This window comes from Jaculus jaculus, chromosome 4 (genome assembly GCF_020740685.1).
Source record: "Jaculus jaculus isolate mJacJac1 chromosome 4, mJacJac1.mat.Y.cur, whole genome shotgun sequence".
In the NCBI taxonomy this organism is placed as follows: domain Eukaryota; kingdom Metazoa; phylum Chordata; class Mammalia; order Rodentia; family Dipodidae; genus Jaculus; species Jaculus jaculus.
This window is the reverse complement of record NC_059105.1, coordinates 22,273,206-22,288,189: the sequence shown is the minus strand read 5'-3', so window position 1 is coordinate 22,288,189 and position 14,984 is coordinate 22,273,206. Positions and strand designations below refer to the sequence as shown.

Here is a 14,984-nt window from a genome sequence, read left to right as displayed (position 1 = left end):
TGCGGGGGTCACACATGTATGTGGAACTGTCTGCCTCATTTCTAGTTGTTCCACCTTGGTGTCTTTCCTTTTCCAGCATTTCCTTCTCGATCTGCACCTGACCTGAGCTCTTGCTGCCTTATGTCTTCTTAAGTCTCGTTCTCCTCGTGGCAAACTTGGCCTGACCCTTGGCTTCAGTAGCAACCCAACAGTAATGACCACGTGCAGCCTCCACTGCCTTGTTCCCCAGCTCAAACAGCACTAGCCCAGGACGTCTTCAGCGGGACATCTTGCGTGCACCCACCTACTGCCTGGGGATGTTCTTACGACAGGGTCCTTTCTTCCAATCTCTAGGGCATCAGTATTCACCCAGGACCTGGGGCGTCAACCTGCATTCTTCTGCCACTCCTACAGCCAATATCTCAAATGCAACTCTTCCTTCTTGAGCCTACCATCCAGTCTTCGTCCTCAGCATACACCCACATCACAGTGGGGGTGCTGCACCTCATCAGCAGTTTTACCTCCAGACCACTCCCCCACAGCAGCCATGCAACCTGGAGGACCCAGTCATACCCACTGTGACTCAAATCCTCTCACTGCAGACACCTGCTACTGAGGGTGAGTCCAAAGATCCTTGTTTCGGACAAGAGATGCGCTGAGCTTCCTTCTCAGCTGTCTCACTCGGGTCCCATGTGGGCGCCATGCTCCTGCCTCTGTTGCACCGCTTCTCTTCCTGGAACACGCTGGTTTGCCTCTCAGCACCAATGCTCTGCCCAAGGGACATTGGGGTGCCTGCTCTGTTGTGTGCAGTATTCAGGGAAATGCAGAGGATTGACTATGGCAGAGCCCACATCTGAGGGCTCAGGGATGGTTGGAGGTCAGGCTGGGAGGTGATGGAGGGTGTCAACCTGGCCACAGCCGCAGCTCCAGCCCTGACAGGGCTTCATGGGGCAGGGACTGGAGGCTGGGCTGTCTTGTGGGCTCTGTCCTACAGGGACTGGAATGCTGGTTTTGGGTCACCTGGTGATGCCAGCCTGTAGGATTCTCCAAGTCTCCAAGGGAAGCCTTTCCTGCACTTGATCCTTACAGGTGACTGAGAATAGGTGCCCACAAAAGAGACTCCCACTGTTCTCAGGGTCTAAAGAAGAGCTGGGTGAGACCATGACACAAAGGTCTCTGAGGGCAAGATCCCCAGAGGTGGAGATGGGCCTCTCCCGCAGAGGTGCACAAATCTGCCTTTTCCAATACTCCTTAGGCGACAGTCCCCTTTTACAGCATCGTTCTGGAAATGGTGTCAGGGCCACACCATGTGAGCACAGAGGGGTGCTGGTGATCTGACTGATCATGGCAAGAACCAGCTTCAAACCCCAGGATACACAAAAGTCCTCAAACCTCATCCCCAACCTTCAAAGTGGCAACTCAGCTGAAATGGTGGCCAGCTAGAATCTCTGAGAAACAGACCTTGTCCCTGGAGCCACAATCTCTGCTGTACAGCCATAAGGTGTCCCTGTGCCTTCACTGAGCCTTTAGACATTGGGGTGGCCCACAGGGCCAGCACAGGGGGACATGTTTAAAGCCAGGAGTCCGTACCCACCTAGCCATCCCCACTGGGCTCCCTCCTGGAGGAGAATGGCTAGAATCAAGGTACCCATCTTGTGGAGGTGCTCACATGCCACCAATCACGTGGAAACCCATGGTTCCTGGCAGTTATACCCAAACTAAGTACTTGTGTTTTAACATCCTTACTGTCCGCTCCTGTCAGACTCTCCAAGCATATTCGGGCCTTTGAGAAAACACAGCACAGAAATCCCACAGTACCACGAGGAATACCAGTGAGCTGAGAAAACTTGTGTAGCGACCAGACTTAACATATCATCTCTTATAAACGAGTACATAGAACTACCAACAAATGGTCTTCAGAATGCCAGGTCAACACATAGATCCGCCACGGACGACGGTGCCTCCAGTGTCCTTGTCTCTTGAATTGTCCCATCTTTTCCCTGCTCTCTGGGTGTCCGTTCTGGCAGCCTGGCCCTGTGGTCTGGTCCCACGGCCTCCCCTAGACTGGCCTCTGCTTCCTATCCTGCCTGTGGCGGTCACGTGGCCGCCTTGCCTTTCAGAAAGACCTGTGACCTCCAATTTGCCACATGCCATGGTCCCTGTAGGCCATAGAGCCATTTCTTTTTGTGGAATCTTTAGATGCACGCTGGAAATAATTCCAGGTATTTCTCTGAATGGATGCTGTAATACGTGTAAGGTTTTGTGCTTTAAAAAAAAAAAAAAAGGTCTGACTTTAAAAAGTTTTTGATAAAAACACACTTCAAAAAACTTCCTCTCTTTGCCCTGCACCCCACGTTTTAAAAGTAAAACTTAAAAACTCAAACAAAAGAAGATTCTTTAAAGAAATATCTCACGGAACCTGAGGAGGAAACCATTCTACCCTGAAGACAGGCTCCTGCTGGTTGGTCACCGCCGGCCTCGGTCTCCCCTTCCCGAGGCGGCCAGCCAGGGCCTCAGGACGGCTCGTCAGCTTTCTTTCGTCTGAAGCAACCCTCGACTAGCCTCAGTGACTCCTGGGAAGATGTCCGCAGGTGACCTCTGAAGCTCTGCCTCACTCTGTCACTGTTCCCATCTGTCTGAACTGAGGTGACCAGGTCAGTCTCCCCAGGCCAGCTCAGGGTCCATCTCATTCCACCTCTGACACACTAAAGAATCTCCTTTGCTTATAAGCTGCACCCCAAGTTTGGCTCACCCAGAGAGGCCCTGGGGGGCAGTAGCCTGCACTCAGTCACCTCTAGCCATCTCTGCTCACCCCCACATATCCTCAGAGCGAACCCCCCCCCCCCGCCAGCCTGAGTGAGGCAGACAGTGTCGGGGCTCTGGCTGGCCCTTTTCCATGGAGCCTGGTTACTGCTCTCCCTGGGCTTATCCTCTGCCCACTTGCTTCCTAACCCAGGACGTCCCAAAGCAATCATGCCATGGGTGCTAGGTTCTAGGCAACGTCCAGCCTGGGCCAGCACCTTTAAATTTGTTTAAAATGAATTTCCTCCCTTCAGAATACTATTTAACAGCAAACACATGAATGGCCAAAGGTTACCTAATGTAACTTCTGAGGGCTGGGATTTAGAGAATGAAAAGTGAGGCCCCAACCCCCTCCCCCAAGAACTTAAGAAAAACGAGTCTCTCTTGGAGGTGACATTAGCTTTTGCCCAACATAAAGCATGACATAAAGCTGGGCTCCTCTAAGACAGGAGGCACTGATTACACATCCTAGTGGCTCACTCAAATGTTTAAGTAGTAACAAACTGAATGTTAAAAAAGAGCATTAGGTGGCCAAAATCATGATTCTGAAATGTAAAATAAAACAAAACCTAGAACCATTTGGTTAAGAATTAACCAACTGCACTCTGTTTTTACAGAAAAATACAGTGACCACTGATTAAGCAAAAGGTAGCTTCTCAGATACAGTATAAGATGTGAGCGTGGGATGTTGTTGTGTGGTGTGGTATCAAAGACATAAGCAGGACACATACAGTGCTCATGAGTGTTTAAGAGGTGGCACGCAAGCCGGGTGTGGTAGCATACGCCTTTAATCCCAGTGCTCAGGAGGCAGTGATAGGAGGATCACCATGAGTTCGAGGCCACCCTGAGACTACATAGTGAATTCCAGGTCAGCCTGGGCTACAGTGAGACCCTACCTCGCAAACCCAAAATATATAAATAAAATAAAAAACAAAGTAAAATAAAAAGAAATGGCACACTTAAACAGGCAAGGCTGCATAAAAGATACTGTGGGAAAATAGAATTGAAACATAAATATCTCAACACAAAGCGGTCAACCCCTACATGGCCCAGGAGGATTCAGGGACGGTTCTGAGTCCTGCAGCACTTACTCTGGGTGTCGCAGTCCACACAGTGGGAGTTCCCGCGCATGTTCCGGATGGACTGCAGCGCCATGGCCTCGCTCTGGCTGGTCAGTCGGGACTGGGCATGGAGAGACAGAAAACGCATGACGTAAGAAACCCAGAAGAAACCCGCACATTTGATAACATCAGAGAAAATCAAATAGCTCATGTGCAAATATAAGAGGGGATCATTTTCAAACCATTACTCCTCGCTGGATGTATTTAGTGCATAAAGGAGGGTGACAGGGCATATGTTAGGATGATCAGCTGAGATGGACTCTACCAAAGATGAGCGAGGTGGTCAGACTCGATCACTTGTGAACGAACAGATCAGCTGCTACCCAGAGACTGTCAATGGTTAGCAGGCCTTCACTGGCCTGCGTCTACTCTTCTGAAGATTAAAGAATGAGAAGAAAATCATCTGTGTATAAACCAAGGGTCAGGCCTTAATCTGCTCGGTGAGAGTCATCTCACTGCTCTTGGTCAGAAAGCCGTGGCCACACCACCCATCATGGCTGCCACAGTCACTCTCTTCTCATTTGAGGGTATCTCGGTTACCACAGCGACAAAGCACTCACTGGAGTGGGGTGGGGCTCAGAAACATTCCTGATGGACTTCTTCAGAGACTGTTGAAGACATGCCTAGTGCAGTGGGTTTAGGAGATACGGAGGAAGACACAGTCTTATCCACTGGGACGTGCTCCCTTATGGGAAGCACGACTTCAGCCTCTGCCCCAAGCCCTGCGTGCTCTCAGGTATGGGAGCCGCGCCAGCAGGATCCACACAGCACGGAGCTTGTCCCTGGGGCCGAGGAATACGCCGCCATCACTTGACGCCACCAGAGTCTCTAACGTCATCATTCTAAATGCATACATGCTATTTTGCTTACTGACAATTATATACTAAGTCCTCTTTGGGAGATGGTCTGGCTTTTCTCTATCCCGAAGAGCACGGTAAAGAATGTGCTTGGTGCGAATTCTTTGTATGCATTCACAATTGTTTTCTAAGGATGAAATCCTAGGAGTGAAGGATCTTGGTAGTGTGGAGCCTACCTATATTCCTATTTATTAAGTATGAGTTTAATGATACAGTTCAAGTAAAATTTGATTTATTTTCAGGAAATATGCATTTTTAATGGTTTTCCTGAGGAAGGTTCTTCACTGTAGCTCAGGCTGACCTGGCACTCACTCTGTAGTTCCAGACTAGCCTGAAACTCATAGTGATCCTCCTACCTCTGTCTTCCAAGTGCTGGGATTAAGGGCACGTGCACCAAGCTCAGCCTGTAGAATACATTTTGTTTTGTATAAGACTTCTTCACAAACTGAATGATCGCATGCCAAATTGTTTGATATGAAACAATTTACAATTTGCTTGCTATGTACTAGTAAATCATAATTTACTAAATGTCACTGTTTAATTTGTGTCATACATGATTGTGTTTTTATCCCTTGTATGTTCCCAAGTACTCAAAGGATGCTCAATCATATTTTGCATGTGTGTGTGTGTGTGTGAGTGTGTGCTTATGTGTGTGTGAGTGTAAGCAGGGACTAGAGAACCACTTCAGTGTCATCCTCTATACTCTCTCACTGTACTGGATTATCTGGCTGGAGAGCTCTAGGGATCCTCCTGTCCTTGCTACCTCAGGACTAGGTTTACAGGCATGCACTGCCAGGCCTGGATTTTTGTGTGGGTTCAGGGGATCTGAACTCAGGTCCTCTTGCTTTTGAGGCAGGTACTTTACTAAGCCATTGTCCCAGTCCATGTTTAAAAATTCATGTTGGCACTGAGAATACAGAAGTTGGTCCCTCCTCTCCTCATAGGCACAGACAGTTTACCTGCCTGTTTCTTTCCTGGTGTACCTGCACAGTGTCTGTGCTCTCCTGGTGTACCTGCACAGTGTCTGTGCTCTCCTGGTGTACCTGCACTGTGTCTGTGCTCTCCTGGTGTACCTGCACAGTGTCTGTGCTCTCCTGGTGTACATGCACAGTATCAGTGTTCTCCTGGTGTACCTGTACAGTATCAGTGTTCTCCTGGTGTACCTGCACAGTGTCTGTGCTCTCCTGGTGTACCTGCACAGTGTCTGTGCTCTCCTGGTGTACCTGCACTGTGTCTGTGCTCTCCTGGTGTACCTGCACAGTGTCTGTGCTCTCCTGGTGTACATGCACAGTATCAGTGTTCTCCTGGTGTACCTGTACAGTATCAGTGTTCTCCTGGTGTACCTGTACAGTATCAGTGTTCTCCTGGTGTACCTGTACAGTGTCTGTGCTCTCCTGGTGTACCTGCACAGTGTCTGTGCTCTCCTGGTGTACCTGCACAGTGTCTGTGCTCTCCTGGTGTACCTGCACAGTGTCTGTGCTCTCCTGGTGTACCTGTACAGTGTCTGTGCTCTCCTGGTGTACCTGCATAGTGTTTGTGCTCTTCTGGTGTACCTGAACCGTGTCTGTGATTTGTTAGTAGCCAACTCTGAATTATCCAGACAGCAGGACAAATGTGCAGCTCTCCCTCTGCTTAGCCTGTGTTTTACCCTCCATCCCATTCCACAGATGAGGAGAATGGACACATTCTGCTGCCTCCTGAAGCCACATTGTGGCCATACAGGAACATGGCTCAGCCAGCCAGGGAGCTCAGAGATAGAGAAAGGACAATGGTTCTCCCATCCTGGAATATGCCATCTTCAGAAAGGGAAACAGATTACATCATAGCAATAATGACTATGGTCTGGTTTCCCCTGGCTAATCCAACTGGGCCATAAACCACGGGTAGAACTTCCTCTAAATGCTTGGAAATGAGAGTGTAGGTCAAGGGTGAAGAATGCCCTTTACCTAGTTTGTAGTTGACCACAGTTTGAAAGATCAAGAGACTCATCAGGAGTCTTACCATGCCAGGTGAGAGGTCTGGAGATGGCTCGGTTGGTAATGGCATTTACTGTACAAGCCTGAGGACCTGGGTTCGATGCTTACATAAAAAGCTGGGCATGCCCTACACACATGTTTGTAACACCAGTGCTGGAGGTGTGGTGAAGATAAGTAATCACTGGGGCTCATGGTCGGCCACTCTAAGACGGCTGAGCTCCAGGTTAGGCAAGAGACCTTTTCTCAGGGAAGTAACACAGACAGTGACAGAGGAGGGCACCCAACAATCAAGACACTTCCTTCTGGCCAACTGCTGAAGTATCACTTTTAATTACTGCGATAAACATACACTAGAAATTAGGCTTTGCTCAGACTTCCTAACCACCTTTCCATTTGCACCCCTAATATGGACGTGACATCTGCGATTTTATAAGGACAGGCAGGGGCATCTTTTAAGCCTATGTCTCTCTTCATGATTTATTCCACCCCAAACAAAAACCAAGTATGGATGCCTAAGCTGGCAGAGTCCAAAAGATGGCACTGGCTGCAACCAGACATCAGTGCCCCCTATGGGCATCGGCTGATGGAACCTCCTGTCGGACACCCTGCCACGCACACGTGGTTATGCCAGGACACCAACCTGTGACGGATGGTGCTTGTAGACACAGTGTTTTTATCTTTTCAATGACTTATTATTTTTTTTTTGCTCACAAAGCATACCTGGGTTCTGTCATCCACACAGACCATCTGATGCCTTTGTCCCCCCGTGGCTCCACTTGGGGCCTTCGTTTCCCTTTAATGATCAGCTGCCTTGATTTTGGGGACAGCCTGCTGAGGGCCTTACCTTATTCTTGCTGCTCTCGCAGGACTGAAGGCTGGCTAGGATCTGGCTTTCGATGGCTTGGACCCACGCGTCTCGTTCCTCATATGTGGTGGCTTCAAAGTGCCACGTCTGGCCAGTGAGAGACACAATGATAAACTCAAAGTTTTCTTCTTGCTCTGAAACACAGATGGGGAGGAAAAGCTCTTTCATGAGGCGGCAGATACCAGTCTTGCCACAAAAGTGCCTCTTCCTGGGTTTAATGGTGCCGGTACGGGGGACAGCACAAGAGCTCTGACAGCAGAGGTCTGATTCACATACCTGCCAACACTCGAGACTTGCTGCCCAAAGCCAGGGGGGCTTAGCTAGGTTTCAATAATGCTCAGGGGACAGGGAAAAAGAAAATCAGCATGAGGTGGCAGTTCTCTGTGGGCAGACTGAACAACTTTGGAAAATAAATTTGTGATTTACTCCTGGCCATTCGATCTGCAGGAGGAAAATGGAGTTAGTCCTGCTGAGTGTAGGCTGGGATTTAGAGTCAGGGTCCAGGTAAACTACAATGGGAGGCACGCTGGGGGCTGCGATTCGGGGTCTATCAGAGTGGGAGAAGCTTTGATTTCATCATGCTCAGGTCTGGACAGACAGACAGAGACATCCCGGGTGGCTCAGAAGGTCACAATGGACACCTGCAGACCCACATTGTTACGGAGTTTCTTCCTCTCAACTGACTTGTTCTCTCCTAGGGGAGGGAGGCATCTTAAAGCTCAGGCATGATGGAAACTCCTCAGCGGTCTCCGGAAGCTCTGGTGACTTCCCCGATGCCTCACTCCTCCCCTCCCAGGCTACAGAGGTATAACTGCGGGGAACAGAAGACTCGGCCAGCTGCGGCTCAGGGATGCAGCTTCTGTGAGTCGTCACCGCCTGATGTAGCTGCGTTTGAGTGGTCCTGTAAGTCACCCCTCACCCATGCTCGGTCCCACAAACTCATTGGTTTCCAAACTGGGCTTTGATGGTACTGTTACTCGGGTCTGTTGTTGGGGTGAACAGATGTTTCCTTGTGCCTCCTTAGGAACAGTCACAAGACACACCTGTTTTGAACAGGGAGAGAGGGGGCTTTTGTCCCTATCCCGTGACACCACCTGGCCCTTCTGTCTTTACATAAGTTCTTCTACCCCAGAGGAGGCAAGCACTTAGGAGACAGTAGCAGGCAGTCAGGAAGCTGAGTATGAGGCCCTCGGTGGCCACGGAACTCCCAAGCACCAGCGAGCTCACTGCCCAGCAAGCAGTGGAGACAGTCACCTGCTGGCCAGCTTGCCGATTACAGCCACACTGCCATGGAACTGACAAGCCTCCCTTCCTCTCAGTCCGTATCCCAAGCTCAGCCACCTCCTCCTGGCCCTTCCTCATTCATCCTTGCAGCCTCTGACCCCAGGACTTGGCCCATTACCATTTCCACAGCCAACTCTGCCCTCCTGCCTCATTCATTGCCTTTAGCCCCTGGAGATGCAATGCAGCCTCCATCTTTTGCCTTCCTCCTTCTGATCCCATGAATGCTGCCAAGCCGTGCTCCCAGGGGCCAGGGATGCTCGGGTCCTCAAAGCAATGTTTCTGCAAACACTGCCACCACAGCAAACAGTGCATACCACTCTTCATGCAATGGTGTTGTGCTTGTAAAATAAGCATGGTGCCTCTTTCAGAATTTAACTGGTTAGGGGGCCTGAAAGATGGCAGTGGTTAAAAGTGAGCCCAATGACTGGAGTTTAAGTCCCTGGCACCCATGTAAAGCTGGCCACATAGTGGCACATGCACCTGTGATCCCAACATGTCTATGGTAATGGAAGACAGAGTGAGGAGCATCCTGAAGCTTGACGGCCAGCTAGCTTGGCCTTCCCAGAGGCAAAAAGGACAATGAGTGACCCTATTCCAAACAAGAAGGAAGGAGAGGACTAAAACCTCAAGGTTGTCCTCTGACATCCACTTTCACATTGTGACCCACATATCCACTCACACACATAAACATGTGAACACACACAGAAAATAATAATAATAATAAAAACCTCACTGACTTTCAAACACGTATTTTCCTGGCTGACTTGCAATCACAAAATGCAATGACTCGTGTCATGGCATTTATGGGGTTTACACATCTGGTCTCTTTTATTTCTTAACACTATCAGTTATAACTTTATCCACACAGGTGACTGTAAGATGGCATCCTGATTCATGTATTTTACACAAAGTTCCTAGTGGACAGAAGGAAAGGCAGAACCAAACTATATAATTCACAGAGCACAGGGAAAACGTTGCCATTCATGGGAAGCCAAGATGGTGGTTCTCTAGGCCATGTACACAGGCCATTGCTTACCTGTTTCTGTCTCTCTAGGGCAGTTTGTGAACACCCAGCTGGAGTTTCAGAACTGGAACATACCAGCTATGAGCATTCGCAAACTCACTAAACATCCAAGGACGGGTGTCACAGAGCAGGGGCATGTGGTGACCACCACTTCCATGAAGGGACAATGTGTTTCTGTGAGGAAACTACAGTGTGAAATGATACAGAACCCAGGGCCATCAAGTTCCAGTTCTACAGTTATGTGCTGTCGTGGTTTTATTCAGATGCCCCCCATAAACTTATGCATTCTGGGTGCTAGGTCCCCTGCTGGTGGCAATTTGGGAACTGGAGGTGATGCATTGTTGAGGGTGGGCTTATGGCTGCTATAGCCAGCTTCCTCTTGCCAGTGTTCGACTCACACTCCTGCTGCTATTGTCCACCTGATATTGGCCCAGAGGTGATGTCCATCCTTTGCTCATGCCATCATTTTCCCTGCCATCATGGAGCTTCCCCTCAAGTCTGTAAGCCAAAATAAACCCTTTCCTCCCACACGTTGCTCTGGGTCAGGTGTTTTCTGCCAGCAATGCAAAGCTGACTGCAACAGTGAAATTGGTATAGAGAGTAAGGTTGCTGCTTCTAGAAACCTGATTCTGTGGATTTGGTCAATTACAACTGATTTGAGGGAGGAATGTGGAAGAATTTGACACCTTGACTTAGGACACCTTGCAGTGCTGTAAGTACAGCTTGATGGACCATTCTGGTCAGAGTTGAAAGACCTGGGTGCAGTAAGAACTACGGACTGTGAGGTTTGGCTTATGAGACTTGGAAAGAACTTTGTAGGGACAAGGCTAGAAGGAGTTTGCGTGCAAGGCCTGCTGCGTTCTGCCCGCCTGTGGCCTGAGAACTTGCGCAGGACTGCACTGTGTGGAACTGAACTAGCATGAGCAGAAGGACGTGGCACAGAAAAAATAAAATCTTTTGAGCTGAAACTGCTGCCCATTCAGCTACAACTGTTTGAGAAATTATAACCACTGAGATTGGGCCAGCTGATCTGTAACAGGAAGAATATAGACTCATCTGAAGGGTCCTGAATGCTGAAGGAGTATCCTGTTCATCAAAGTCAGCTTTATTCCCTCTGGATTCACAAGCTGGTAGCCCACCTGGTATTGCAGAGTATAACAAATGCAGGAAAGAGAGGGCCATTGAATTTGTTTTCTGGAAATGGCCATGAGCAGTATGAAGCAGTGTGAAGCAGGCTTGTTGGATTATCTGAGTGCAGACCTGATAGAGTCATGAGAATGAACCATGAGTTGCAGTTGGAAACCCAATGGCGATGCCAAGACTATGGGATGGCTTCCCAGGAGAGTTGCTGGCACTGGACATAGTAACGCTGGGACGTGAGCAGCCCAGCTGGAGGGGTAGAACTAGAACTCCAAACTCTCATCACTCGTTAGAGTAATGGCACTTAGGAGACTTGTCACTGGTTAGAGTTGTCAGACTTGGAGCTACAGAGTTTGATGTCTGCCCTGTTTGTTTTAAATCTTATATTGGTTGAATATTTCTTTGCTATGGCTAATGACATCATTTGCAGTGTGAATGTTTATTCTGTGACATTTTTTTCCCAGTGTTATGGCTCCATTAAAAGACCTTGAACTATGGGGATATCTGAACAACATTGGGATTGATAAAAATGATGAGGACTTTTAAAGTTAGATTGAATGCATTGCATTTTACATCATGTATGGTTGTCAGCTTATGGGGTCTAGGGGCAGAATATGGTTTGATTCAGGTGTCCCCCATAAACTTAGGTGTTCTGAGTGCTAGGTCCCCAGCTGGTGGCAATTTTGGAATTGGAGCGTCCTGGAGGCAGTGTATTGTTGGGAGTGGGCTTATGGGTGTTATAGCCAGTTTCCCCTTGCCAGTGTTTGACACTTTCCTGCTGCTGTTGTCCACCTGATGTTGGCCAGGAGGTGATGTCCACTCTCTGCTCATGCCATTGTTTGCCCTGCCATCATGGAGCTTCCCCTTGAGTTTATATGCCAAAATAAACCCTTTCCTCTTGGTCAAGTATTTTCTACCAGCAATGCGAACCTGACTGCAACATGTGGTCTCATTTATTTTCCTGTCTTAAACTTCAAGCAGATTCTTCTTCAATGTCTAAAACCAAATGGTCATGAAGAAAGAAAAGAGCTGTCCTAAGATGTCTGGGGTCTTCCTGCTTATCAATAATAGCTGGTGTGTGTGTGTGTGTGTGTGTGTGTGTGTGTGTGTGTGTGTATGCACATGTGTGTATATTATTTTTCTTTCCCAGTGCTGGGGACCTAATCCAAGGTCTTGCACTTGGTAGAAAAGGACTTTACCCCTGAGCTAAATCCCAAATCATGACAGCTACATCTTAAAAGCAGCTTCCTTGAAATTTCGCCATCAGCTTGTCTCTGAGGTCCTCTCTCTGTGGGTTTAACTCAGGCTGGGGAATGGCTGGCTTCTGTGGACAGCACCTGCTCCGGGGTCCCGGCTCAGGGACACTGTCCACTGATGTGGTGACCAAGATTCCTGCCACCACCTTCCTGGGTATCTGGCTACTTGGCCGGTGGTGGGTTGGCATGGGGAGGGTGGATGCTCTTGCCCATATAGGCCCAGCCAACCAGAGCCCGCCATGCTCTGAGCAGTTCTGATCCGTTCTAGGAGAGGCAGATGATGCAATTGTCTTCAGTCTGCAGGTTTCCTCTTAGATGGGGTCACAGGGCCCTTCCCCTCTTACTGGGTCCTCACAGGCCTTGCCTGGCACGGGCAGGTACCCTTAATACCCTGTACCCTTAATACTACAGACCTCAGTCATCCACTCCCTAACCTGTGGCCAAGTAAGAAGCCGTCACCAAGCACGGCACAGCCAAGATGAATGTCTTCCAGGGCCTGGGCACAAGTGTCCCTGCAGCCAATTCTTGCTTGTAGCCCAGGCTGGCCTTAAATTCATGATCCTCCTGCCTCTGGTTCCCAAGTGCTGGGTGACAGGTGTGCCCCACCATGCCTTAATGTCCCTCCTCCTTTAAACTAGGACGGCCAACAACTGAACAGTGTGACCAGGCCCACAGTTCCACAGTTCCATTAGCTGGCATCGTTCACCAACTACTCCTGACAATTTAGTGGTTCACACAGAACTCACTGTAAGAGCAGAACTCGGCTGGAGATGCTCCTGGCAGCACACGGAGACACGTGCCCCGAGCTCTCCGTTCAAGATGCGCACGCCAACACTGAGCTCTCTCCGCCTCACACACAGCCAGAGGCCGCCTCACACAGGCCCGGAGCACCGGGCGGTGTGTCGTTTCACAGCGTCATGTTCTGGAGCTCACTGTTTAATAAAGTCTGGTGATTGGGCTCACGGGGACTTAAACAGTTTTCCGTTTTTAACGGTTGGCCATGGAAAGGTCCACTATAATACTATTTTAGCACCATGAACCTGTCGAAGCCAACCTGCCCAATTATACCCAACGACATTAATAACACCGGATATTACACTAATTGTGTCCAGTTTCTATGCAGACGAGGCCCCGGGGGGCTAATTTTGCCTCCTCAGGGGCAAGCGTCTCAGCCATCACACAGACTTCACAAGGAATCCCTCCTCATTACACAAGGCTGGGCTGTCAAACTTTTTTTCCCCTTAAAGGTTAATGGGCCAATCACTCATCAGTTATTTTTGTGGAATCCAAGCAGACAAAGGGTTAAAGGGCTCAGGCAGCTGCAAACAGTTCCACATGTGGCTGCAGTTACTGTTCTGACAGGAGACACCTGGCAAGAATGGCTGGGGAAGGAAGGTGAGGAGGAGAGAGGGAACCTGACTGGGGGTGGGGGGGGTGGGGAAGGAGAGGTGGGAGGTGCCGTGACCAAGGCCAAGGTCAAGGCCAAAGCCATCCAGATCCCAGTTCCAAAAGCTGGGAAGAGTGCTTGCTTCAGCAGCACATATACTAAAATTGGAATGATACAGAGAAGATTAGCATGGCCCCTGCACAAGATGACACCCAAAAGAAACAGCTGTGTCCTGGCTCAGTGGGATCAGCACGAGAAGGCTGAGTGAGTGTTTTCCTTTCTGCCTTGTGTGTGTACAGTATGTTGGTGTGTGCACATGTGCCCGTGTTGTGGCCCATATGCGTGTCTGTGTGGGCCAAGGCAGAATGTTGGGTGTTCACCTCCATTGCTTGACTGTTTTTCCTTGAAATGGAGTCTCCTTCTGAGCCTGGAGCTGCCAATTTCCCAAGCCCAGGGATTCTCTGGCCTCTGCTGCCCACAGGCCTTGGTGCTACGGAAGCATGGCAATGCCCAGCTGTTTGCGGGCTACGCCATCCCCCACCCAGGCCCTCATGCTTGCGTGGGAAGTGTTCTTAGAAGGGTGGTCACCTCTTAACTCAGTGGGTTGCTCTTTGAGTTGACAAGGCTGACCTGGCCTCTCACCCCAGCTCTTCACTGGCTGAATGTGAGTCTGTCTCGGAGGGGCAGACAGCTCTCCGAGGCTTGCTGAGGCTAACCCTCCCTTCCCACACACTGAATGGCAAAAACATGATGGAAGTCAAACATATAGGTACTTATGTACATACATACATATATATATATAAACTTTGTTTTGAGGTAGTGTCTCGCTCTAGCCCAGGCTGTCCTGAAATTCACTATGTGGTCCCAGAGTGGCCTCAAACTCAAAGCTATCCTCTTGAGTACTGAAATTAAAGGCATGCAGCACCCCGTCTGGCTCAAATATTTTTGAAACTATGTAAAGAGGACAGTGTTCAGTGTGGAGAATGGGCGTGCCCACGCAGACATGGCTGACCCAAGACCTGGGTCCATCAATCCCACAGGCCTTCAGGCAGGTGCTCAAGAACACGACTGACTGGATAGCTGAACAGCGAAGACTCTCCGTGAGGAACCTCTCCCCCCCTTCTGTCTCGGAGGGCTGGGCCTTTCCCTTGGGCACAGAACACCTCTGCTCAACAATGACCCTATCTTTGTCCACCCTCCATCTGATTTCTCCCAGAATGGGGCATCTACGTGGTGGTGGTGGTGGGGGGGGGCTCTCCCAGTACTGACTGACAGGTCTCTTTGAGCCGGCCA

The 14,984-nt window shown here is 49.6% G+C and overlaps 1 protein-coding gene and 1 non-coding gene across 10 annotated transcripts in view; one reads left to right on the top strand and one right to left on the bottom strand.

Annotated features, from left to right (window-relative positions):
- Positions 1–14,984, bottom strand: part of Agap1 (ArfGAP with GTPase domain, ankyrin repeat and PH domain 1) — a 526,342-nt gene that overhangs the window by 68,539 nt on the left and 442,819 nt on the right. For all 9 annotated transcript variants that reach the window (XM_045148441.1, XM_045148443.1, XM_045148445.1 and 6 more), the window contains 2 exons: positions 7,580–7,734; positions 3,873–3,963 (listed from right to left, as the gene is read on the bottom strand). In XM_045148441.1, coding sequence (XP_045004376.1) covers positions 3,873–3,963; positions 7,580–7,734 — 246 coding nt within the window. The remainder of the gene's footprint in view (positions 1–3,872; positions 3,964–7,579; positions 7,735–14,984) is intronic.
- On the top strand, positions 13,826–13,931 carry LOC123460425. The gene has a single exon (XR_006636989.1). It is a non-coding gene; the product is annotated as a U6 spliceosomal RNA (small nuclear RNA).